The following is a 26634-nucleotide window of genomic DNA, read 5'->3' on the forward strand; positions in this document are numbered from 1 at the left end:
GGATGAAAAGCCCCGTGCAGGCTCCATTTCACTTCATATTTCAGTAAATTGAAATTTTTACTGGCAAAGCATTTATGATTTCTGCTGTAAATTGTCGCCATGCCAACTGTCTCGATTCACTTGCTTCACATTGTGTAAGTGAATAATTAGCCGCATCTACAAGGATGTATTTTTATATGGCAACCCACAACAATTTTTAGCGAGTGTTAGAGTGTGCTTCATTTATCTTCCGCTGAAGTTTATTTCAGAAAAGGAGACAGTTATAAAGAGTGACTTATAACGTTTTTCAAAATTCTGCGTGAATTATTTGAATATCTTCTGATTGCTCTGTCCAGTCAGAAAATGTGTTGGAAATCCTCCAACCATTTGCCTCGCTTTTTAAAGCCGCACTGAGGAATGTCTTGTTAAACAAGGCTATTCACTGTTTTCTATCACCTGAATGTTAATGCATCATACAAATTTCGATTACCCCGCAGAGATCTGTACTCGTCAAAGACGAGTAAAACAACTCTCATGAACCAAGAATCAATTTATTGATTTAAACCAACTGTAGTTTACAATATGTTACTATAACGACTTTAATTAAGATTATGAGCAAGTATCGGACTGTCAACACCAAAAATTACGTACGGCTCCTTTTTAACTCACAAAGCTTTCCTTTCAAGGTTACATACTAGAAGCTAAGAACGGTTCCAAGATATTTCATTTCTCGTTGTTGTCAGGGATAAACTTTCTTTCTACATAACCACCTGCAATAATTAGAGCTCTGACAAAAAGGAAAACAACAACGAAAACAAAGAACTCTCAAGAACTATATAAGAATTAATTTATTGATTTTAGCAAACTGTAGTTTGCAACATGTTACCATAACTAAGATTATGAGCAAGTATCAGTTTGTCAACACTAAAGATTACGGCTCCTTTGAAAGTTCCTTTTTTTTGCATTTAGAGGCTAAGAACGTTTCCAAGATATTTAATTTCTCGTTGTTATCAGGGATAAACGTTGTTTCTATATGATGATTACAGGATTCTTCTGCATTTCAAGTGAAAACGTACGAGAACCTCCTGAAAATTATTCTAGAAGTTGACAGAAACATAAGAAACTAACAAGTAAATAAAGTTTTGCGTAAACTTGAACGTGCCATCACCTTGACATATATAACCGCTCTTGTACCCTGAATGATGGAGTTAGAAACAGAACCGAAATGAATAAGTCTCATTTTTAAACTCTTTGGCCTTCACACCACCCTTCCCCCGTATAAAAATCGGAAAAAACACCAAACACCGGCCACTTCTACATGTTGAACCCTTGGCAGTGTTTCATTTTCTCAGGATACCGTTAAAGGTGAAGCGGAACACTTTTCAATTGACTGGAAATCGTGAAACCAAAACCAAAATATTCACAAATAACGGACTCTGATGATAATATCCAGAGGACACACCCCACGAATCGAAAAATGAAATAACGTTTTTGGGATATTTTGCAACTTACGCCAATGACACCAAAAATACGCGGGAAAATATAATCGGCCCGAATGGCGGAAAAACAAAGATTGTAAATCGATTTTTGTTTTGGGCTGATGAAAAAAACAAAACAAGACAAAACAAAGAGTTGGATGATGAAACATCACTGTCAACTGAAAAGTAATAATAATAATAATAATTTATTATTTGTATAGCGCATGGTCCATAGGAAGATGCTCCCAAGCGCTTTACAACGTGCAAGTAACCCACCATTCCACCCCGGGGAGGATATCCACCACACATTAATCTCGTTCATGGGAAATGAACGTCTCCTACCCCTAACCCTGCAGGAGACGGGACCTACGGTTTTATTCTTCCTTATCCGAAAAGACTAGAATATCTATCCATTTCTTGATAGAAAGGTAGCAAATTCTCCTCAGTTATTTTAAATATAATGACCATTGGTCCGCCCGGGACTCGAACCCCCGACCTTCCGCAAAACACAATCCGGCGCTCTAACCAATTGAGCTAATTAACCAAGAGGCAGTTCTGCATTCTTAGATATGTAATAATTGAAATACACAAGAATGTAAAGAACTGTCACCACGATAATTTCCTCATAAAATACGTAGTAGTCCTAATTCCTTGCAAAATATCAATTGATGATATTTTCTAGCCAAAGTCTAATAATCTAGGAAGCTATATTTACATTAAGCTGGCAAACAAGCAAAACCAATTTGTGGCTAAAATGGCCCTAGCCATGATAAAAAAAAATTCCAATATACCAGAGCGGGATCCTTATGTATTTTTTTTATAAACCTTATTTTGATCAGCCGCTCTTAACATGCCGTCCGGTGGAATATATTTTCATCAGAACACAAACAGTAACTTCTAGTTACGGGAACGACCACCAACAGGTCTGTGAGCTGTCTTTTGCGGTCAGACTAGGAGCCCTTTTAGTCACAAAATCTACTATAATCAAAAATAACGTGTATAAGTGCAATACGGATAAGCGAGTCAATATTCGTTTACTTCATTAAATGAACATGGCTTTGAAAAAGCCCCTCTTCAGAATTACACAATATTTTATTCGCGGTCTTACTTTAATCAGTCTTGTTTATTGCAACAAGACCGAATCAGAGATGATGTTTATCAGTAAATCACATGACACTAAAACAAGTCAAATAGGTACTAAACATCACGGAGCGTATTCAAATAAACACGGATGAGAACTCTGCACCTCCACCCTATTTTATGGCGGTTGTTTTGTCTTTTGTAAACTTGGCCTTTTGCATAGTTTGGGGTTCTCTTCTCTCAACTCCACTCTTCCACAGTTCTCTAGATCCTTCCCACCTAGGGGGTACTAAAAGCTTTGAAACGTGAAACCAGTTTCAACTTTTTCTCAAACTGAATCAGCTAGGAACGCCAACTGCTAATCTACTATGTACATCTGCAAAAATTTCACTAAAATAGCTTCCCTCTATCAAATGAGTGCTAGTGTTCTTTGGTATGTCATCCCTAAAGTTAAGGAAACCCACTTTGCTTTTATGTGCAACGGGTTCTTCCTTTGATTTCGAAACTGTATCATCAGATCAGTGAACGGCTTTGTCCATAGCTACAGAATTGTTTTTAATTGATAAGTTTGTCGAGCGTGAGATGTACTAAAACATATATCTCAAGCTCTAAACCTTGCTAAACAGATGGAAATTTTTTAAAATGCTTGAAATAACTAAATCAGTGTTTGTGTCCTCTGACCTAGAGAGATGAACACAGAACATCTGCGCTGTATAAACACTCAAACACAACTTCTGATGAGTCATGGTAAGAACAAAAATTACAGCTTTTGCAGGAGTCAAATTCTTTACGTCGGAGAACATCCACGAATAAACCAACTCTTTCAAGCGCTGTTTATATAAACTCTGTTAAAAAAGCAACTAACTCAGTTTAGTATCACAGACTGCGTCGGTAAAGCTACACCTTAAAACTCTGACCAACAAAATCTTAAGAATGACCAAATGATTATTCAATCAGCCTTTAAAACAGAATTACCAACACGCGTCAACGAAGGTGCAGGCACGTTCACTTCACTGGATGAGTGTAATGGTTACAAAACCATCACCATCGCTATTATAACAACATTCATTTTGCTGATTTGTTCCATTGTTAAAAGATCCTCCTCCTCCCCCACTGGTAAACTGTGCATTAGCCCCGCCATTCCCCCCAGAGTAACCTCCCCCGCCGCCAGCTCCATTGCTACGTAAACCACCGCCGCCTCCGAACCCACCCCAGTGATCTCCACCCCTTCCCCCCTGAAGATATCCCTTACCTCCCTTACCTCCTTTACCTTTACCCTTAGGAGTCCTTGCATCTTGTCCATTACTGAAGAAGCCACCACCACCACCGCCTACAATGATAAAAACATGATGAATGGTTTCTTATAAAGACCATAAATCTCATCTATTTTTTATTATTAAATTAACACTTCACACTCTAATATTAGTAAACATATTCTCCATTGAGTTGGTGATCGTTTTCTTTATTCTCGTAACCTTGATGTGTAAGTTTGTAATGATATTGCAAGGAGAAATTAGGGCCCAGTCATTATCTAACGCCTGAAAAGAGGGGGGGGGGGGGGGGGTGAGGGAAAGAGGGCCGAAGGATTTTGGTTGTGTCATGATATAATTTCCTTGACCCTCCCACCTAAGGCTCAGTAACATTCTTATCATCCCCCCCATATATTCTGTTGACAAGGACTGTTCCCTCTCCTCTCTCCCTGAAAATCGTGTGATCTCCCAAAATCCTCCACCCCTCACCCCCAGGTAATAAATAATGACTGGTTCCTCAAATGCTAGTCAGTCTAAGGAAGTTAAAAGTGTTGAAAGCGGTTGAACAACGACTCACAATATTTTTCAATTAGTTTAATTATTGATTTTTGGAATTTTCTTAAAAACACTATTGGATATTGAGAGTCTTAAAAAAGGTTTATGCGGACAAGTCAGTTTTAAAGTGTGTTCTACCGTCTTTTTGGTCCATCTGTTTAATCCAGATGGACCAAAACCCTAACCCTAACCAGGGCTCAGTAACATTCTTATTATCCCCCCCACCCCTCTTTTATACTCTGTTGACAAGGACTGTTCCCTCTCCGCTCTCCCTGCAAATCAAGTGATCTCCCAAAATCCTCCACCCTCCACCCCCAGGTAATAAATAATGACTGGTTCCTCAAATGCCAGTCAGTCAGAGAAACCAAACGGTTGGAAACGGTTGAAAAACGACTCAAAATACTTTTCAATTAGTTTAATTATTGATTTTTGGAATTTTCTTCAATTTACTATTAGATATTGTGAGTAATAAAAAAGGCGTCATAGGAAAAGTCGAATTTAAAAGTGTTTTCTACCATCTGTTTAATCCTTCTGTTTAATTCAAACTCGCAATTAGCCAATGGGAAGCCTTTTTAACCGTTTGGATGTCATACTACGTAAGAGAAATTGAAATGAAGTTATGCTTATACATACTGACTGTTTGCTTTTCCGTCTTTCTCTACTTACCTGAATATTGACCACTGATATTTCCTCCATTTCCGTCTCTTCCTCCTGACTCCAGTGGCGAGTTGTATCCTGCATTCCCTGTTGTGTTTATGGACGCATCACATCCTGGATGTTGTTCTGTCATTTTTTTAATTCCTCCTCCACCTCCAGCTATAATCAAAGGCGTGTTGTTTCCTCTCACCACAAATGTACCTCCACCACCTCCGGCAGTTTTTGTGTTGGTATTCCCTCTTTTCCCTTTTTGACCAACAAGTATACGAATGATCTCATCTTTGGTAATAATAAAGTTTCCAATCATCTTTGCCCCTCTTCCTCCGTTCTTGATGACACTGTCCTCGCCATACCCCCCTGAGGCTCCTATTGCTTCAATTCTGTATTGACCAGTGTGTGGAACTGTCCACAGTTGAATACCGCTGGACACTGTAACTTGTCCGTCATGGTCCTCACCTGTGTAGTGACTACCAATTGAGTGTGGACCCTGAGTTCCACTCGCACCAAGGGTTGTAAACGCAGCTGTAAATCCTGCGTAATAAACACAATAATATTATACGCTCTCTTTTACTATTGCCAATATCGCCCCAAGGTGGGGCCAGGTTGACAGTACAAAGCAAAGGAAAAACACTTTGGGAAATAATTTTAATGGCAGTAAGATGTTGGACAGTTATCCGTCAGAGACAGAAATAAGATAGGAAAGCTTGACAGAAGATAAACAAACTATGCGACCAGGCTATAAATGAATACTTGTACAAGGAAAAAACAAGCAGCGAGAGAGCTTTTCTCGATTTTCATCCATCTTTTTCGAGCTTGTGAAAAATTATTTTCTTGCAATATTTCCCGCTGCGCAAATTGATTATTTTCATTCAAGAGAAGCTCGAGGGGAATTTTCTCACTTTCGTCCGCCATGTTTTTCTTTTTTTCTTTTCTTTTGCCATCAAACTATGCACCCTGATGGGAAGAGAATCCCATACTAATTGGCTTCTTCGTCTGCTTCTGTTTCTGCCTTCAGTATTGAAATTTTTGCTAGGTTACTGATCAAGATAAAAAACCGAAAATCTTCAGATTTTATCATAGAAAAATAGCTTAAGTTCAAATGAGAAATATCGAGATTTCGATGGCAATATCCGAAATCCTTAGAGCTGGGCTTGTCTGCTCTCTTATGAAGACGCTCTGAAATTGTTTTAGGGGAAAATTGGTGAAAATTGGTGAAATTTATCTCGCAAACTTAGCAAGCAAGGTTATTTGGGCTTAAGTTAAGAGACCCTAAGGCGAATATCATTGATCAAAACATACACAGATTGTACTCAGAGAAATTTTGGAAAGTTATCTTTCTTTGTAATTCTTTCTCACTGCTCTTGGTTCTTCAAATTAAAATGGGAAAGTACAGCGTTATCGTTTCCGTGATGACATGATAAAGTACAATCAAAGAGGATATTGTTGCAATCAATCTTATTGATTTTTTCGCTTGGATTTCTTCTCCCCCTAAACAATTTTTCGCTTTTGTTGTCTTTTCCGACGTACAATAAATCTAATAAATACTAATACATTCAGCACTTGCATAAAATAATGTATGATTTTCGGGTCCAAGCTGTTGTGTTTCTTACCAAGTCAGATCTTTGTGAGTAACCAGTCAGACACAATTCTCGATAGGCCTTTAATCATTTCCTAGAAATGGTATATAGTATAGAGTAATGAAGGGCCGCTTTTCTTCCCTGTACGCAGTATACTGATAATTTATTTTTTCAACTTACTTAACACGCACTTGAATTTGACTTCCAGATATTTATATGTTCCACCACATGGATCACCAAACTCTGAATTTGTCGCAACCAGCTGGCAACCGACTTTTCCGTTGCATCTTGTCTGCACAGTAGAAAGAGAGTTCACAGCGCTACAGTTTGTGTTCGACTTTTCAGGGTGGTCGCATGTGTCATTGTCCAATCTTCCGTAATTCGCATAGACTACGTCGATCTTTCTTTCGTTTTCACAACAGATTCGGTTACATGTAGATATACCTTCACAAAGGATAACAGACCATACCTTCACTGTAAAAGAGAAGACAACGTAAAGAATAACATTTTCAACAAGTCCAGCAATTCTATAGGAAAACTCATTACCTGACGAGGGAATTCCGCGTTCAATTGCACACGGAAACCGATATCGCACGAATCGCTTCGCGATTCGTGCGATATCGGTTTTCGCGTGCAATTGAACGCGGAATTCCCTCGTCAGGTAATGAGTTTTCCTTGAATCGCATCATTGTGTTGTGGGCTTTTACCACTCGCTTAGCGAATGAACAGGAAGTACCAACACTCTATACTTTTCTTCTTTTATTCTCTTCTCTTCTATTATTGCTACTACCTTCTACTACCACAGCTATTTCTCTTCTAACTTCAGCGAGGAGTACCCTCTCATTTAATGCAAAAATCACACACGTTTGGGTTAGCTGACCGTGGGAATTTCCAAAACAGGATATCAGTGTGGGTAAAACTCAAGGTCTTTTTACCAACCCAAACATAACCACCCAGCAATCTAGTTATCCTCAACCATAACAAGCAATTAAAATGTCTAGCACGGTAAGAACTGAGCCAAGTTCAAGCACACACTAAAAATAAATGATCAAAACTATAGATCTACCAAAATAGCACGTAGGGGCGAAAAGGCGAGACTTAATAAAACACAAAATAAACCTAAAAATACTCGAAATATCAATCCTTGAAAATGCTCTACAACAATTGAATAAAAATAGGAAAACAAGAAAACAGCAATACTATTTTTTGTTTTCATCCTAAGTACCCGCCCCCGAAAACCATTTCGAAGTCAACCGTCAGAACTGTCATTGTGTTAGCGAATAGGAAGCAAGGTTAGTCGTGCACGTTAAAACCTTCGACATCTTTTATTTGAACCTGGTTTTTACATTCGATTTCAACCTTTTTAAACAAGCTTCACACTATTTAAGGATAATGGTGGTATTTCACTGAATTTACAAGCCATTCATTTTTAACATATTTTTTTCAAATTTCTACTGAATTTGCTCGAGAAGGAAAATAATTTACACCTTTTATCTCTTTGGTGGAAAAACGGAAGGAAATGAAGTGTGCAAGCGAAAGCACTGAAAGTTTAACATTGCGATTAATTAAAGGTAAGTACCTTGAAGTGTAAATACGTGTATTGATATTTTATTCCTTTAAAAACGAAGTCTTTCATGAAAAGTCCGAAAACTTTTATCTTTTTATTTGTAGAGATTCAATACAGGCAACTGCCATTAGCTGAATCGTTGTCATGAGCATTCAACTGAAAGTTGATGGAAATGTTCCCTGGAGAGTTACTGAACGATGCATTGGTAAACAGTCCACCTAGAACTCTTGCTGTTAGACGATCACTACCGTTATTCATTGTTGTTGTGTTACTGCCGACTACTGATGGAAATGCAAGGCTGTTGACATTAATTTCTCGCAAAACTTCAGTGCGTGGACCGCCGCTGGCGTTGACAGCTGTGACAGTTGTAGTAGTACGACTGAAAACCCAGCCAACTTGCTTGACATCCTTCGTTGTTTTTCTAAAAGGTTATGCTGTAGATGGATATTGAACCCGGGTTGGCGTGACCTGTTAGCTCGGAGATTGTTTTTTCTGGGCCGTGTTCACAGGATTTTCTCGCTTTCGCGTTGTTGCGCGCGAAATAGGTTTTTAGTGCCACTCCAAGAGTTTATTGTTCAAAACAAGGAAGAGCCTCAGGCTCACTTTGAGAAACGCTTTTTTGTTTCTGGTTCTTTAAAAGGTGACAATGGTTTTGAAAACATTCTAAATTGACTCAGAAACCAAACTTTGTAACGACTTCACGATAGTTGTTATATATGCTTACGCATTCTCGGAGACCCAGGGGCTGAGTCGATTTCAAGTTAGGGCATGAAGAGCCCCTGGGGACATTGTCTTACAAGACTAGTTCCAAACGGTCGCAATCGTTCTGCCATCTGATTGGTGCCAGAAAATCTTTGTGTTTTTCTGCCCAATCAGAGTGAAGTGTGCTTTAGAGTCCTTTCGTGTGTTTTAACACGGACATATACTTGTAGCCCAGTTGCTCGCCATGTTTGTTTGGACCGTGCGACAGAGATTTGCTTGAGGTGAAAAGTTTCAGTCTCGGCACACAACGTAAGAGAAATCGATCGGATTGTCCGCGAAAATCTTACCGGAAATTATACTGAATACTTTCGCAGGTATCACTAGAGAACGTGTTTTAAAGTTTGCGAGGTTTGTATACCACACGATGGTTGCAGTTATTGATATGTCGCTTTAAACGATAAACGAGATTTAAGCTTAAATCTTTCCATATTTTTTGTATAATTTGCTGTGACTGAAACTTTGCCAATCCCGTGAAGTTATTTCGTCGCACGGGCCACGCAGGTATGTCGAGCAACTGGTACTTGCGCAACTTTCTGTGCATGCCAAAATCTAATCTCATCTTCGCTCGAAAAAAAAGGAAAGCTAAGCGTGGAAACATTTGCTTATTAGATGTGGGTAGATGACCCTGTACTACTAAGCTGACATTTGCAATAAAGCAAACCCGCCCTTTCCATCCAATATTTCTTGGTCTTTGGTTTGTTTTTCCCATTGAAAACAGCATCGGATCGATTCCCAATGATCAAAGGTATTTAACTTGGTCTTCAGCAATCGACAGACTGAGGTGATATGACAATGACCAAGGGACTAGAAGAGAATCCGTGGCCTTCCTAGCTCAAGAATTTCAACACTCAAGACAGCAATTGAAAGATTAAGCTCTTTCCAGACCCCTTCGGTAACTGCCCGAAAACATCTCTCCTTCCCACGATGTTCTCGTTAATAAGTTTTTGTTCAGATTTTAATTAGCTAACCGGAAACAGCTAAGCTTTCTCTTAGCACTTGCTGAAGGTCGTCCATGAACTTAACGTTCTCTGCAACCTTGGCCGTATTGTGAACGACTTTACTACTAAGATTAGATTTTGGCGCGCAGAGAAAGCAGAAAGCTACGCAGGCGAAAGCGCCAATTGCTCGACATACCTGCGTGGCCCGTGCGACGAAATAACTTCACGGGATTGGCAAAGTTTCAGTCACAGCAAATTATACAAAAAATATAGAAAGATTTGAGCTTAAATCTCGTTTAACGTTTAAAGCGACATATCAATGACTGCAACCATCGTTTGGTATACAAGCCTCGCAAACTTTAAAACACGTTCTCTAGTGATACCTGCGAATGTATTCAGTATAATTTCTGGTAAGATTTTCGCAGACAATCTGATCGATTTCTCTTACGTTGTGTGCCGAGACTGAAACTTTTCACCTCAAGCAAATCTCTGTCGCACGGTCCAAACAAACACAGCGAGGAACTGGGCTACTAGTATATGTCCGTGTTAAAGCACACGAAAGGACTCTAAAAGCACACTTCACTCTGATTGGGCAGAAAAACACAAAGATTTTCTGGCACCAATCAGATGGCAGAACGACTGCGACCGTTTGGAACTAGTCTTGTAAGACAATGTCCCCAGGGGCTCTTCATGCCCTAACTTGAAATCGACTCAGCCCCTGGGTCTCCGAGCATGATGCTTACGTTGATGCGAAAAAATTTCATTTAGCCTCGTTTTCAACTCGCAGTTCCACGCTAAATACCTCGCTTCGTTAATCAGTCAGAATGCGAGATTGTATTCAATGATGCGATTCTACAGGAAAACTCATTACCTGTCTTGGGAATTCCACGTTAAATTGCCCACGAAAACCGATATGTCACGAATTGCGAAGCGGTATCGGTTTTCAAGTGTAATTTCATGCGGAATTCGCCAGACAGGTAATGACTTTTCCTTGAATCGCACAATTGAATGAAAATAAGCAAAAGAAAAAAAAAAGCACCAACATTGTTTGTTTTTAACCTGAGAGCGAAAGAAGAGATGCGAAACAATACCTCCTCGTTTTCAATTCGCAATTCCACGCTCGATTCCTCGCTTCGTTAACCATTGAGAATGAGAGATTTTATTCAGTTATGCGATTCACTAGAGAATCACATAACTCAATAAAATCTCTTATTCTGAATGGTTAACGAAGCGAGGAATTGAGCGTGGAATTGCGAGTTGAAAACGAGGAGATATTGTTTCGCATCTCTTCTTTCGCTCTCAGGTTAAAAACAATGTTGGTGCTTCTTTTTTTTTTTTTTTGCTTATTTTCATTCAATTGTGCGATTCATTACCTGTCTGGCGAATTCCGCATGAAATTACACTTGAAAACCGATACCGCTTCGCGGTTCGTGACATATCGGTTTTCGTGGGCAATTTAACGTGGAATTCACGAGACAGGTAATGAGTTTTCCTATAATATTAGTCGGTATAACACTAAAAAGAACATCATGTACGTGTGACCTTTTTAAGTCCCTCAGATGATAACAATATAAGACGGAGTATATCTATGCTACACCTACACACCTGTGTGGTTATTTCCATTTCCATAACATCCATATTTGCACATGCAGTTGTAGGATCCCAGGGTATTGTGGCATTCAGTATTCACATCACAGCGGTGTATTTCATCAGCACACTCATCTATGTCTAGAACAAGAAAACGAAGAGCATGTAAATCAGTTCTTTTATTTCTGCTTTTGATAAAAGTAACCACAGAAAATGTGCAGTTAGTTCCTTTTCCTTGAAATCCATCTTTACTTGTAGAGTTGAAAGATCCCTGGGTATTGTTACACTCAGCATTCATATTACAGTCGTGTGTTCCATTAGTACATTCCTATCTGTATCAAGAACATGGAAAAGAATGTCATATAAATGAAACCTCTGTTAAGCCTCCTCATATATGTACAATGAAGATGAAAGACGAAGTATGAAATGTTTTAACTAGTTACCTGTACAGTGAGTTCCATTTCCATGAAATCCATCTCTACACGTGCAGTTGTAAGATCCCAGAGTATTGTTACACTCAGCATTCACATCACAGTTGTGCATTCTGTTAGCACATTCGTCTATGTCTAAAACGACAAAGTTCATATCACAATTTCTAAAATACTCCGTCTTACATTTTTATTATCTGATATATATTATTATTATCTTTAAAATGATTTTGAAATAATCTTGTCGTAAATATTTTTCCCATATTGTAAACTGATGCCACGTTTCCTGTTGCCAGATAAGAATACTTACCAGTACAGTTTGTCCCATTTCCATGATATCCATGCTTACACCTGCATGTATACGATCCATTCGTGTTGTTGCATGTCGTGTTGCCCTCACAGCTATGCTTCCCCATGTTCCTCGTACACTCGTCTATATCTGAAGACCAAAGAAATTATGGATATCATCGTAATGTAGTTCCTTAGAGAAAGTGGTGTCATGCCCTGCGTAATCTCTTGCTTACTTACGCCTAAATCTTTAGTATAAAAGTTCGTTGGTGTAGTCCTTGACAAAAGACGTAAGAATGGCTGGAGAGGCCAAGAAGCTAAGGAAGGCGAGATAAAACAACTGAACTAAGCCAAAGTTACGAATCCAGCTTCGAAAATAAGTAGTTTGTCATACATTCGTCGCATTACTGACTAACAGAATTCCTTACCTTCATCACAATCATGACCTTCAAATCCAGATCTAGGAACGCACAAACACTGATAATCTCTGTCTGTAAACCCAGCTTGGCACGTTGCGTTATTCTTGCAGGGATTTTTCGCGCAAGCATTCTTAAAGAAAAAAAGAAGAGGGCACGTAGATAACTCAGCAAGTTTGAAGAGTCCCGCGCGCGCGCGCGTTCGTGTTTAGACGTTCAGCATACTATTCAGTTGTATCGGATCTTCGTGTCTGCCCTCGCATATACTCTCATTTTTCATCATGTACCTGAGTTCTACGCACACTTCTTGGTTACTGACGCAAATGTTTGCGTTGAACACATTTCTTCGCGTTCCGCGCGTGACGCTGCTCGCGTGCGAGAGAAAAATTTGCGCGATTTGTTATAAGGTATCAGAACAGCCCTAGAGGTAGCCATTACGATTTAGAAAATATAAGCCTCCGCCATTTCCTTTTTTGAAATTTCTTAAAAGAAAGTGCAATGCTCAAACACTTAATTTTTGCTCTTGGAAGGGGAATTTAGATGGGTGACAGAGGCTGAGGGATTCACTGTCTCGGGTAAAACCTTCAACGAGCACAAGGTTTCGTACTCTTAAATTGCACACTTCATTCTCACCTCAGCTCCACGATAGGTATAGTTTTTGCTCTCTACAAGTTCCTTATCGTGTTCAGCAGTAGAGTTATTCAGGTCACAAGTGTGAGTATTAGACCCCTTTTTTAACTCATGGAAGTTATAACTGACGCAGTTGGGTTCCAGGTAGCATTGTAACATGCAGATATCCTCGTCCAATACTTCAACAGTACGAACCGTGTGATTCTCCAGCCGGTAGCCAGGTTTAGGAAAACTGGTAAACTCCAAATTGCGACAGTTACCTGGAAAACGATAACGTTGAGTTAAAAAAGTTACTTTTTAACTCTGAGCACTGACTTTAATGGACACTGGTATTGTGGAACAGTGTGACTGATGATGAGTTATTAGGGACCTTAAGCAAACCACAACGGCGGCGGCACCGAGGACGTGGAAAAAAAAAAAAGATCTAATTGGCAGAACAACAGCTCAGCACGTGCGTCTCAAAACTTAAAACATTTCTTAGCCGTTCTTTTCAAAACAACAACGTGAAATCACCAACATTTGCGTCGTCTGCGAATCAAAACCGCGACGGAATTTTATTTTGATTTCCTTCTGGAACTCGACGCTACTTTTATACGTTGTGTTGAGGTTGAGGTGTGGCGCCGTATGAGACGATGAACACATGCAGCCATTTTGGAGATTCTAATTAAAAGTAGAAATTGAATTTTTAATCGACGTCTTCCTTGGCGTTGCCACCCTGACTGCTTAAGGTCCATATTGCTTTAGTTTAGGTTTGGTTTTTGACTCTTGGATTACCACCAATCTATGTCAATCTCTCCACTAACTGATTACTGAAATTTTAACTCTACCTTCGCATTTGGTCAGCCATCCTTATCGATCGATCGGTGCCGAAGTTCAAGAACAACTGGTATTGATATGTACATCGATTCGTGTTTATCACCTTATAATCGTTGTCATGCCGAGAATATTAATCAGTTTGTTAAGAAAGTTTTCCCGGAGTTTTTTTTTTTTGGCATTAATTCAAAGCTGAATTCATGGAAAGGATGTGTTGTTACTGATGTCGCGAGACTTCAGATTTTGAGCTCACTCAGTGTCGGTGATGTTGACGGTTTTATCATCTTTATGAAATGCTAGGAAGGTTAATAACTTTTTTTACTAACTTTTTTTAACGCCAGGGGCCCGTTTCTCGAAGGTCCCGGTAACTTAACGGACCCGTAAAGCTGTTATGTTTTCTTTTAAGATGGGGATTTCAAAGGTTTTGAAAATGATGCAATAAAAATATCAGCTAAAGAAACAAAAAGGACTTGTTTTGGGTGCCAGAACCTGCTTCCCTATCCTTTAAATTTTGATTTTAAAAGATGGCTTCGGGCCTGTTAAGTTACCGGGACTTTCGAGAAACGGGCCCGAGGTCCGAGGTTTTTACCGCTAAAAATAATTTCTCATCCATAGTATGCATTAAAAATTAACAGGTGGCGAAACGCTGAAAGTTAGCCTCGAGCATGCACATTATAAGGGCGTAATCGAGTTCAATAGGAACCATAAACCCTAAAAATGTCAAATTATGGTCGAGTGAAGAAGAGATCTGATGAAGTGAAACATGCTCTCTAAGTTCTTATACCGAAGTAGCAACTGACATTAACACTTTAAAAAAGTATGGAAAATAATATAACGAGTACTGACGTCACAGTTTTCGAAGAGTTAATTGCTTTACCTAAGAATCTTTTTTCGTTAACGCCAAAGGGTAAAGTTGGCACTTTCACACTATCATCTTCAACGTCTGTGTACGAAAATGTAAATTTTCGATGGATCACTAAAATATCCTGATCGGTGTTCATGGTAGGCTGAACTGTAACAACAAGCTAAGTTTGCTTTTTTGTCAAATTTACTCACTAAGTGAAAACGCAGACTCAAAGTTAAGTGTTAATTGTTGAGTTCGCAGACAAAACAGCATGTCTGCATCAATTCATGATGAATTCCTTTTCAAAAATTCATCCTCAATAGTGAAATGTCCACGGTTTTCCATCAAACGAAATTTTCACCAGGCTTCCTTTCCTTCCTCAAGACCAATTTTGAACTTGTGTTTTTAAGGGTTAGGGTTAGGTTAAAAATCATATTACATGACGCCATAATTTTTTCTGATGATCATAAAAACTTGTCGGCTCTAATTCTCATGTCGACAAATATTCCTGTGACCTCCTTAAACTGGGTAAACAATAATCGTTTTTAATAAGTCTAGAGACCAGATGTTTAATTATTTTCGCCTGCAAAACCATCAACTAGTGTTCTGAAGTGTAATAAAAAATATTTTACTTCCATATGAGTGGAAAGTATGGGATATCTTAAAATCAGCAAGATGTTCTTACACAACTGTTTGAAAATTTTGGATCTCACCTTGGAATACAAAGGCGGTCATTCGTTTAATTTGTTTTGAGTTTGGGGAAATATCTTCATAATTACACAATCGTGCTGGGCCGTGCATTATGAAACATCCTAAGGAGCTCATTGACTCTATTGTCATCAATCTCGCTATGATTACGCAAAACTGTTTATCAACAAGTTTTTCTGTCAAAAATCACCTGTTTAGGTTGAATGAGGTGAAAGTGTCCCTCTAGCTAATTTGAAAAATTCCTTCTGTACGTGGTAGATCTTTAATGACTGATTCCTTTCATCTACCGGCTCACAAAAATACACAAAGTCCTCGATCTGTGCTTTATCAACACTTAACTTAAAGTTGAATTGTGCCAAACAGCCAGGCTTTCTTACATTAAATAACGAAACGTAAGTTATTTCTCTTTTGTGACGAATTAAAAGACTGAATTACGTCGCTTGACGATTTTCGCTGCTGTGTAAATTTTTCATTTGATCCGGACGAACCATTTCAGTTGGGCTCAAATAAACCTCTCAAAAAATACGAAGTCTGCCTGAAGTCATCTCGTATATTATGCGGGATCGAAAAGTCGAAACTAATACTCGGCTCACGGACTTCATCGTAGAGTCAGTAACTGTTTTTTTCTTCTACTTTTGGCTACTCCAAAAAATCGTGTTCCTGAAAATTTATGAAATGACTTTCAAAACTTGGTTATGTTGAAAAAGGAAATTAAAAAGTAATACAGTGTTTAATAAACTTTGAAAGAGTTCTAAGACAATCTGTTAAGACATAACGGTAGGAAAATCTCACCTTGTCCTTCTGGTATCAGGGAAGCCAAGACCGTGAGAACGAAGCAGTAGAATAGAAAGAGCATGTTCCCAGAAATAACGCTCGTTATAATTGTAGGAACAGCTATCAGTGTGGTTTTTCAACTTTGCGCTTGACACAGTTGAAGTTTCATTTTTGTTCAAATACACCACCCTCTGCTTGATTATGAAGTTCTCATTCGTTGTCACAACTTAATTAGTGTCTCTGGGAACCAGTTGGTTGGTGAAACTCGATCGTACTATGTAGTGTATATTAATGACCTTCAATGTCACTAAATAAATGAAGGACGATAATATTTATGTGTTTCTGGCTCCATTATGTCCGTCTGAGAGCAACGGATGAGGCAATTAACAACACTTTTTACCAACTGTTTACACACTCCTCGTCCGCCCTCACTTGAGCGTAAAATTAAGATGACCCTTTTTAACAAAACACGTTGATGTTCCGAATTTTGGCGTTGGTTCTAACGAAGAAATTGTCAAAGATATCCTTGATTGTTTGGTGAGGCCAAATTTTCATGCGGGTTAGTGTCCTTTGCACATGCGTGACTAGCACCTTCCTCTCGCCCCCCCTTCACCTCAGTACCCTTTAAGTTTCCGTTTTTAAATAAAGGGAGAGTGAAGGGGGGTAGGAGGTGATTCACAAGCTAACACTCAGTATCAGTATATATATAAAAAAAACTGTCAAACAAATTAAGACTATCTAAACTGAGAGAAATCGAATGTCAATTTTGTTATATGAAATGACCCGTCCAGGCTTTTCTTCGCGTTTTCTTTCAGAACTTTTCGATGAAAATGAGAATCTTTTATTGAGAAACAGTTATCACTTCCTTTCTGCTGGAAATTGTCTCCATCTGACTCGTTTCGGCTGTGCTCAAACTGTCCATGCAAACCAACAACCCTATGTGGTTGGGGTTTAGCTCACGGAAAGGTGCAAAGAAAAAAGATTCGAGGGTGCAGCCGGATTCAAATCTTTGGGATAAATCTGGTGCTCTTTCAAATTTTCACAGCGAAAGGCTAGGGCTTAAAACTTCTGGTAATCGTTTTCACCTCCGTTAATTTGTATGAAATCTAGTAAAAGACTTACGAAACGATAAATAGCTGTGTTAATCCTTAATTAGCTTGAAGTCAACTGTAAATCGAATCTATGTTATAAACTAGTAATTGAGTCTGCCGATATAAGAGAGGTAAAACTGACTGCCTTCAATTCGAAAATGACTTAAGGGGGCCCTCTGGTTGAAATTTGGTAAAATTGAAAAATTTTTCGCCCAAGTTTTTTTTTTGGAAAAATATTTACTTGACTCTATCTAGATTTTGAATATGTTGCTTGTTTTTACATAAATTACTTTGCAGAGTCAAAAAGTGGCCTTCTTTGAACGTTGTTTTTCCGTTGCCATGGTAACCAATTCAAAACAAGAGCCTTTTTTCCGAATTATTTTTGAGGCGTTAACGCTGTTCCACGGTCCTGAGTTTGGAAACAGACCGTAGTTCATTCCAGATTCCTAGAAGTTATTTTTGAGGCCTGGTTACTGAGTTACAAGGAGCTCTAACGAACTTTGTCCAAGTCACTTTTGTTGATCTATGCGTAGCATTTCACAGTTTATTGATTCAGTTTATAAAGGGTTAAATTATGCCGAAGCTAGGGAAAAAGCAGTCTGTTTTAAAGCAGGGAATTTCAAGAAAGCGTAAAGGGTTCAAAGGAGTTCAAAAACAAGCGAAAAGAGCGGCAAGCGCAACGAGCGAACGAAGGGTAAATATCACGTTCGTCGGTGAAGATGACGTGGTAAGCGAAATGATTCCACCGCCTGCAATCCCGGTTTCTGCGCGAAAAATCGGCGCTTGTGCTAGTGATACGTCTCTGTCGGATGAAAGTATTTCAGGTGATCTGGAAATTGCTGAAGGATATTGCCTGGTATCAATGGAAAGTCTAAGGAAGTTTGTAAACAGAGTACATACTCATGGACCATGTGCCTCAGGTGAGCCTGTTGAAATTTTTGCACAGTGTCACTTATTATGCCGGAAAATTTGAAACCAAGTCCATGATCCACTAATTTATCTGGATTTAAACTAGAAAATTAATAGATCGTTTCCTCTAATTTCTCATTTAGGTAAAGTTGAAGTGTTAGAGAGCACTGTAAACAGAATGGGAATGAGCAATTCAGTCTTTGTCAAGTGTGACTGTGGCATGACAGAGTTCCTTGCTACTGGCGATCACCCCTCCAATGATACCACTCCAAGGACAATTCAAGGTAAAGATCTGAACCGACGAATAGTGTATGGCACATTTGAGATGGGAGTTGGAAAAGAGGGAATTGCCAAGCTGTGTGAAATGCTTAATATGCCATTCAGTATTTCACTCTCAACTTGGTATGAGCACGAAGAGGCACTACTCAAGGCCCACGAGGAGATATTAGAGGAGCAACTAGCCAAAAACAGGGCTGAGGCAAGAATGCAGGCTATACAAGAAGAATGCATCACTGATGCTAATGATCAAATGATAATTAGTATCCCTGTAAGTTTTGATGGCTCCTGGTCAAAACGAGGTTATACTGCCAATCACTGTGTTGGATTTGTTATTTCTGCTGCAACTGGCAAAGTGTTGGACCTTGAAGTTATCTCAAAAACCTGTAGTGTGTGCTCACAAAAGAAGTCAAGTCTGACTGAAGACCAGTTTGAACAGTGGTGCCAGACTCATCATTGTGAAGGCTCCAGCCCAAGTATGGAGATAGAATGTGCCAAAAGGATATGGGGAAGAAGTGAGCAGGGCTTTATCAGGTACACATGGATGATTTCTGATGGGGACTCAAAAGCATATAATTCTATATGGAGCATTTATGGTGCCTGTGACACTTGTCACCATTATGAAAATCTACAAAACAATGATCAAGAGTACATTACCTGGAAAGCTTCAGAAGATTTTAAGAAGTGGGAAGAGGATCACCTGGCTGGAACTGCAGGCTGTGACCGGGTCATGAAATTAGACTGCATTGGACACGTTCAAAAGCGACTTGGAAAAGCACTGTATGAATTTCAAAAATCCTCAGTGAAATTGAGTGATGGAAAACCAATGCATGGAAGAAATGGAAGACTGACAAAGGCTGCTATAGAAAAACTGAAAAAGAATTATGGCAAGGCAATTCGTAACAATGTAAAAAGAGAAATCACAACCACTGAAGAGAGGGACCAAGCTGTGCAGACTATGAAAACTGAGATTCTGGCTGGATTGTTCCACTGCTTGAAGCTACCCAATAAAGAAAGGCACCAGTTTTGTCCACCAAATTCATGGTGTAAATACAAGAAAGGGCTCCCTTGCCCTAACAAGCCACACCATCTTGACAAGGTGTTTGAGGAACATCTTTGCAAGATTTATGACAGGCTCACAGATTCTGCCCTTCTTGCAAGGTGCTTGCCTGGCCATACCCAGAATGCTAATGAGTCCATCAACTCCCTGGTATGGAACAAATGTCCCAAACACAAGTGGCATGGCAGAAGGAGAGTGCAGCTGGCTGCTTTGTCAGCTGCCTTACATTTCAGTGGTGGTGCCTCCATGAAACATGCTATCATGGAGAAGGTTGGGCTCACTGTGAGTGATACTGCCAAAATGGAAGCTAGGAGAAGGGATTCAGAGAGAATTAAACAAGCAGAGAAGAGAGTGCAAGATCAGCACAAGAAATATAGAGTTGCCAGGAGACAGGCTAAACAGCATAATGAAGATCTAAGGATTCGTGGCGAGGGTGTAACTTATGCAGCTGGAGCTTTTGGAGAAATAGAACCTTGTAATGGACCCAAAAAGAGGAAAACTACTCAGAAGACCAAAAAATAACTTTAGGGATATTTCTTTTAAAGCAGTTCTACCAACACACTGTGTTTTTATTGTAAAAGCTAACTTGAACCCATGTTTCCATAACATTTCCTTTTAAATCACATTTCCTGCAAATATGGGTTTTTCGTGATTATTTGCAGGGTTCGCACGCGCCTTGAAAGTCCTTGAAAGTCCTTGAATCTCAAAATAAAAATTCAAGGCCTTGAAAGTCCTTGATAATTGTAGTCAGTGCTGGAAAGTCCTTGAAATTTGTAGCTAATTTAATCCAACTTAGATTCTAGAGTGCCTTATCTGAAAATATATGCAACTGGCACAAACGTAGCAACACATAATAGTAAGATACAAATAACAAACGATCGTAACGCCACTCCGCATGTCGATCAATCGCCCATATCCATTTGTCCTGTTCTTGGTTCTATTAATCACTCTGATTGGTTGAATGTCTCGAATGTCAAGGGCCAATCAAATGTTTTGTACTATTCCCTCTTTCTGAGAAAAGCCATGTGCTTTGAGTGCTTTCCTTGTCTGGGTTAGTGTTGATTGTTTGCGTTTTGTTTCACGAGTGAGAGATTTAAAACAATGGGCAAGTGTGTTTTCAGCAACTTGTGGCTTCAGAAATCACTGTATAAAGATTGGCTTCGAGAAGTCAAGGGTGACAAGCACAAGGCACGATGCATCGTGTGTATGAAGGATGTTGACATTTCGAGCATGGGAGAGTCAGCGCTCACAAGTCACTTGAAAGGAAAAAAACATCAAACACTGACATCCCAGAAAAGGTCATTAGCAAGCGTCTGAAGGGGCTACCCTGAGCCTTATAAATTAATAAAGGTTTTCACTTCACTTCACTTCACTATGCATCAAAGCTGTTTTGCGTAAGAAGTTAACCAAAAGTTAAACTACGAAGAAAAGGCAAAGAAGTAAAATATTTCATCATTATGATTAAGAGATGATACCGAAATTAATATCGCTGAGCGCGGGAGATTAGAGGAAGCGGACTGTTGGCAGAGTCGAGAATATGTAAAAAGTATTGATAATTATTATTCAATGTTCTTGGCCGAGTACTCACCTCTTCCGTTTAAGCGGCGAATATAAAACCATGCTGGGTCTGAGTGGAAATTCTCAGGTCTTGCTTCCTTTGTGCGGTTGTTTAATTCACAGATCTGTTCTTTTCTGTTGAAATTATAGCTTTGGCAAGTAAATTGCCTTTCACATAAAATATCACAGATATGAGGAGCTGCCACCGCTATTCTCTTGAAAACGAAACCTCTGAGAGCCATGCCACGAATGTTAATTTCTGTCCTGCATTGATCCTCAGCGATCACAAGGTTGGTGAACGAAACACAGACAAGAAAATAGCGAAATATCCACCGCATTTTTCCTGAAAAACGAAAATCATTGGTTGATCTGGATATTACGACATCAATAAACGAACTTTTATACTAAGACTGACTAAGAAGAATGGGAAGGTGTAGTCTGATCGTCCGGGTGAGTGTAGTCCTGAGAAGGACTGTTGTCGGTGGCAGTGACTGACGTTTCGACAACCTGTGCGGAAGTCATCATCAGAGTCAAGTGAGTGATTGTTGTCAGTAGAATGTTCTTATTCCAGTTCGTGTGAAATGATCGGTTGGTTTTGCCGTGATGTTATTGGCTGTAAGACTCAAGTGACGTAAGTCGTTCGTGATTGGTCTGTTTCGGTCTGTCGGTACAGACCGAAACAGACCAATCACGAACGACTTACGTCACTTGAGTCTTACAGCCAATAACATCACGGCAAAACCAACCGATCATTTCACACGAACTGGAATAAGAACATTCTACTGACAACAATCACTCACTTGACTCTGATGATGACTTCCGCACAGGTTGTCGAAACGTCAGTCACTGCCACCGACAACAGTCCTTCTCAGGACTACACTCACCCGGACGATCAGACTACACCTTCACATGTTACCCCCGGGTTCAAACCATTTACTGCATTAAGAAGAATGGATAGTTAGAGCAACAGGATCTCCCCCTGCCTACCCTTCTGTAATCCTCTTTTTAAAAGACATAACTAAAAAAAACAAACAAACAAACAAACGAAAAATAAATTTTCAATCAGCCCTCAAGATAAATTATGAAGAAAATTATCTCATTTTACTGGCAGTTCTGTGTCAGTGAAAAGAAATTTACATTCGAAATTTGTGAAATGGGGCGCAGGGAAAAGCACCGTGATAGGATATGAACATAGTTTTGAGAAATTATGAGCTAGAATTTGGCAAATTTATGCTGCTTTTAAAGGTCTGGAAAGTCAAACTTATGGCCAACTTGATTTGGGAAATGTTAAAAACGTAAGAATTAATCATAAAAAGAAAACTTGTGGAGTTGGCGGCTGTGCACTGAGTCTGTTTTTAACCCTTTCAGGTTTTTGCGTTGTTTTAAAGGCCCACAGTTTCAAAGGCATCCTTCTTCTTTGGTTTGCAATGGCATTACTTCAAGACAGAGAATTAGTATTGAGTAAGATCACTGGGCGTTTAATTGATTTATTCCCATAAATGATTCAACCTACCTTAAAACAGAACAACAGAGTTTTGTAAAAAGTTTGGAATTGGCAAAAAGTCCTTAGCATGTAACGGCTTCCAGTTTTCCTCTTAAAAGGTTTTATCGATCCCTAGGACGCCGAATTTGTCGAGGCGGTATATTACGTTGATGGGTGTACTCCTTTCAGTGTTTCTGGCGTAGTAGTCTGGTAAACAGAGTGTGAGGGTGTTACCTATGAAGGGGTCTAACTCGCTAGTCTTCTCTAGTCGGTGTTTGGACGTAATCTAAACATCTTTAAGGCGAAACAACGTTTAAATAGTCAGTTTTCATATTTTAAACATTGTTTGGACAACGGCTTTTGTGAAAGCTGAAATAATCTGCTCAAAGGATATTGTGGGCTTCTGTATGTGCTAAATTGAGGACATGTTTTTCTTAAATAAACATGTTTCCAGCTGTTTGATTGATAACCTCAAGCGTTTTTCTTAATCAGACATCTTTCGTAATAATAACTATCTACAAGATTGCCTTTTGTTATGAAAAAATGTTTTTGTGGAGCGAACAAAGCTAATTAATGCCCCCTGCGACCCATATTCGTTTTTCAAAAACTAATGCACCCAACTTAACAAAGACTAGAGAATTGAATAGCGTGGAAGATAATCATCCCTACATGGTGATTTTTTGCAAAGTGAATTCAATCCTACTGTCAGGGCTCAATTGAAGATCACGTTGGTATATAATCCTTACTTAGTAGATAGAAAACAAACCATTCATGCGGGAAATTATACATGATCGTTTGTAATAACTGGCATGTGATCTCTTCAGTGGTGCCAAATTAAAACTACTGAACGCATGAGACTTGCTGCCATCACCCTCAGGCAAATGTCCATTGGTCCGTTTTAAACAAAGGATAAAATATATTTTGGAGTAGTTGCATTTTTTGTTCTGTTGTGTTTTCTTTTGTCTTTCTTGTGGTAAAATCAGTTTTTCACTTTGAGCAAAGACATAAAAAGCCAGAGCTATGCCTTGTCATACGTATCTTAACAAAAAAAATCGACACGAGTTTAACAAAACTGGTAGTGTTAGTAATTATTCACTAGATAAAACGAAACTTCGTCCGAGAGTTACTCTTCAACAAGTTACCTGAAAGGGCATCATTTTGAAATTTCTGTGTAATTTCCCTACCAGGCGATAAATTTTACTAAATTTTAGGTAAACTGACGTTTCCTTAAGAGCCATATTGCATTTGCGTTGTTCTGACATTGTTGACATCGTGATGTCAGTGCTGAGCCGACAGGGAAGAACACTTGAAAACTAAAACCCGCTGAGAGGTTACAAACGAAACAGATAGGCCTACTTTTAAAAATTATCTTAAAAGGAAGGTTTAAATTTATTCGCATCGTATCTGTACAATACGTTTTCGTCTTTCTAATTGAGTTTTTGTCATTTACACCTTTTTTGCGTCGATTATAGAGGGTCTCAACGAGTGTTGTTACACTCAGCATTCACATCTCAACGTTTTTGCCAATTCATTATTACGGCTAACGCTTTCTTTCTCTCTGCTTCAGTTAACAGAAATATTAAAAATTGATTTTAATCATTTTGAAAATTTATAATCCATTTCATTGTTCTGAAACAGGTTAACTCGCTCGCTTTTACCACAGACCAAAGTCAAGCAACAAAGGTAATTCCAGATCGTCCCTGCTGTTGGGTCGATATGGAGTATTTTCTGTTTTCCCACATTAGCCACAAGATAAGACACATAACAATATAAACTCTGACGCTTCCACATCGCTAGAAATGCGAGACAATGGTTATTGCGCAATCAAATTCGAGCCATCTGGCAGCCGGATCAGGATGTAAACATTTATAAGTGTTTGTATGGAACACGCAACTGAAAAGCGAATATCTCTTGAAGACGTACAGAAAGTAAAATTGTGCAACTGCAGCTTGGTAGGCTATTATACCACGAGGAAAAACATGTATAGATCATAATAAAGTAAATGAATTTCATGTATACTTGCGAACGTTTATGATCTACCATTCGCCCCCGCAAAATTTCTAAGGATTTGTGTGACATTTAACGAAATCAAGCGAAATCATAGTCAATAAACTACGAATGCCGACGCTGGAGACACGATGGCAAAAATGTGCAAGTGGATATCGTAAACACATAAGACAAATTAACTTACTTGGACTCGTATAGTCCTCGTAGACTAGTTTTCATGTATACTTGCTCTGGTTGAAAACTGCACATAAACCCGATCGACAAATTTCCCTTCTGATCCCTCGATAAAATCCCTAAAAATTGCTGAGTTCAAAATGCGATATCTCCGCCAAATGTGCTCCAAATTTGTTTCAAAATCCATCGTTGGAAAGCTCATCTATCCCTCGTTTTGGTGGTATAACAATCATTGTGGACAGCGGCCTTTATAGGGGCATGTGCATTGCTTTTTTACCGGAGTTTTTCAGCTGTCTCAGGCTTTGAACATGAGCCCGCTAGAAACCCAAAACAAAGGACACCGGCCAGCGGCTAGTGCCATTCCCGCGGACTTTTTAAATATTTATCTGCGAAAAATATATATGCAAAACTACAATGTCTGACAATCGGTCGTGGAAAGAAGAACTGCAAACAAAACTTCAAAATTCAAAAGAGTCATCACCTATACACTATATATTCGAACAAAGGGCAGCTGGTTCATTTTTGTTATTAAAAATATCCCGCAAGTTATTGCTCAAGTGGCGCGACCTGAAGAATGCATTTGCAGACGCATCGTTCATCGATCTTCTCCATCTGAGCACTGTACACTTACCTTTTTCCATTAAACCTGAAGCAGAAAGAGTGGAAAATTGCCTAAGAGCCGTAGCTACGAAAGTATATGGCCAGGGGAAGGGGTTACGCGGAACCACAAGGGCCAATTTTCTTGAGAAGGAAAGGTCAATTAAGGTGTACCACCATGAGCTTGAGCATGGCAACAGTGTGATAAAAAATAGAGCAGCAAAATGCGAGGAAGAGAAAGAGCATCTGGAAGCGGAAATTCAAGGGCTTGAAAAACGATGCGAGGAACTCTTAGAAGAACTTCAGAGTGCTGAGGTTAGAATGCAGGACCTAGAGAATGAATCAGAGAAGGCAGTTGAAGAGAACAAACAGCTATGAATACCTCGATTTCCTCGAGGACGTTATGATATGCACTAACTGCAGTGGAAACTTCAGAAACCATGGCCGACCTGTACACGAGGTTGGTAAACGCCAAGGGAACCGAAAGATAAAAGAAGTAAAAACCAGGGCTTCGATGGCCCTGTGGTTCTTGGAGTCATTTGGCTTAACACTTGAATCTGTCAAAGTCAAAGATAAGGATGGGAAAGCCCCTGAACTTGGCTACGGAAAAGACAACGGAACATCATTTCATGATCTATCACAGGAAGGTCAAGACAACGTGCACTCCCTTCTTTACATCATGGACAAGTTTTGTGTTGGGGATGCAGCTTACCATGAAGTATCAATGGTTGTAGATGATGCCCCAAGAAGCTATTTGATCAAACAATGCAGAGGTGACTTGAACAAGATTTTTCACATATCAAAGACACCAGGAAAAAATGCAGGAGCCCAAATGAGCTTCAAAGAAGGGCTTCAAGTGCAAATTAAAAAGAAGGTATATATAGTTTAAATAAATAATCTTGCAAAAGCAATTCCTAAAAAGGGAGCCTAGCCAATTGTTATCCCCACCCCTCTCTGTATGTCCTGCTATAGCTTCAGCAGCTCTGCTATAACACCTAAGCATGGTACCTAGACTTAGGTTTGTCAACAGTAAGACTGGTGGAACTTACCTTTGGTAACACTAGTTATGAATGTTGCATAGTGTCACATAACAAGTCTTTCTTTCCCCCCCCCCCCTCCCACACAAACTCTCATTTTGCTTCAAAAACA

The 26634-nt window shown here is 39.3% G+C and overlaps 2 protein-coding genes and 1 pseudogene across 5 annotated transcripts in view; 2 read left to right on the forward strand and 1 right to left on the reverse strand.

The window, feature by feature from the left end:
• Positions 1–514: 514 nt before the first annotated feature.
• LOC148721231 (uncharacterized) overlaps positions 515–26634 on the reverse strand; it is a 92200-nt gene continuing 66080 nt past the window's right edge. The window contains exons 1-12 of one of the 4 annotated variants that reach the window (XM_088734742.1): positions 24899–25039; positions 22738–22914; positions 21256–21567; positions 13196–13452; positions 12575–12695; positions 12169–12297; positions 11874–11996; positions 11449–11571; positions 6757–7050; positions 5009–5530; positions 3799–3867; positions 515–1174 (exon numbers count right to left, since the gene is read on the reverse strand). In XM_088734742.1, the coding sequence (XP_088590868.1) occupies positions 1077–1174; positions 3799–3867; positions 5009–5530; positions 6757–7050; positions 11449–11571; positions 11874–11996; positions 12169–12297; positions 12575–12695; positions 13196–13452; positions 21256–21562 (2043 nt within the window). In that variant the 5' untranslated portion in view covers positions 21563–21567; positions 22738–22914; positions 24899–25039 and the 3' untranslated portion in view covers positions 515–1076. Of the gene's footprint in view, positions 1175–3798; positions 3868–5008; positions 5531–6756; positions 7051–11448; positions 11572–11873; positions 11997–12168; positions 12298–12574; positions 12696–13195; positions 13453–16349; positions 16582–21255; positions 21568–22737; positions 22915–24898; positions 25040–26634 lie in introns of those variants that run through there. The other 3 variants (XM_088734740.1, XM_088734743.1, XM_088734739.1) reach the window with 3 other exon arrangements.
• On the forward strand, positions 17582–20303 carry LOC148721232 (uncharacterized). The gene is made up of 2 exons (XM_088734747.1): positions 17582–18342; positions 18475–20303. The coding sequence occupies exons 1-2, from the start codon at positions 17997–17999 to the stop codon at positions 20187–20189; spliced, it is 2061 nt and encodes a 686-aa protein (XP_088590873.1). The 5' UTR covers positions 17582–17996; the 3' UTR covers positions 20190–20303.
• On the forward strand, positions 25303–26549 carry LOC148721233 (uncharacterized; annotated as a pseudogene).

Source organism: Stylophora pistillata, chromosome 10 (assembly GCF_964205215.1).
Source record: "Stylophora pistillata chromosome 10, jaStyPist1.2, whole genome shotgun sequence".
Classification (NCBI taxonomy): Eukaryota; Metazoa; Cnidaria; class Anthozoa; order Scleractinia; family Pocilloporidae; genus Stylophora; species Stylophora pistillata.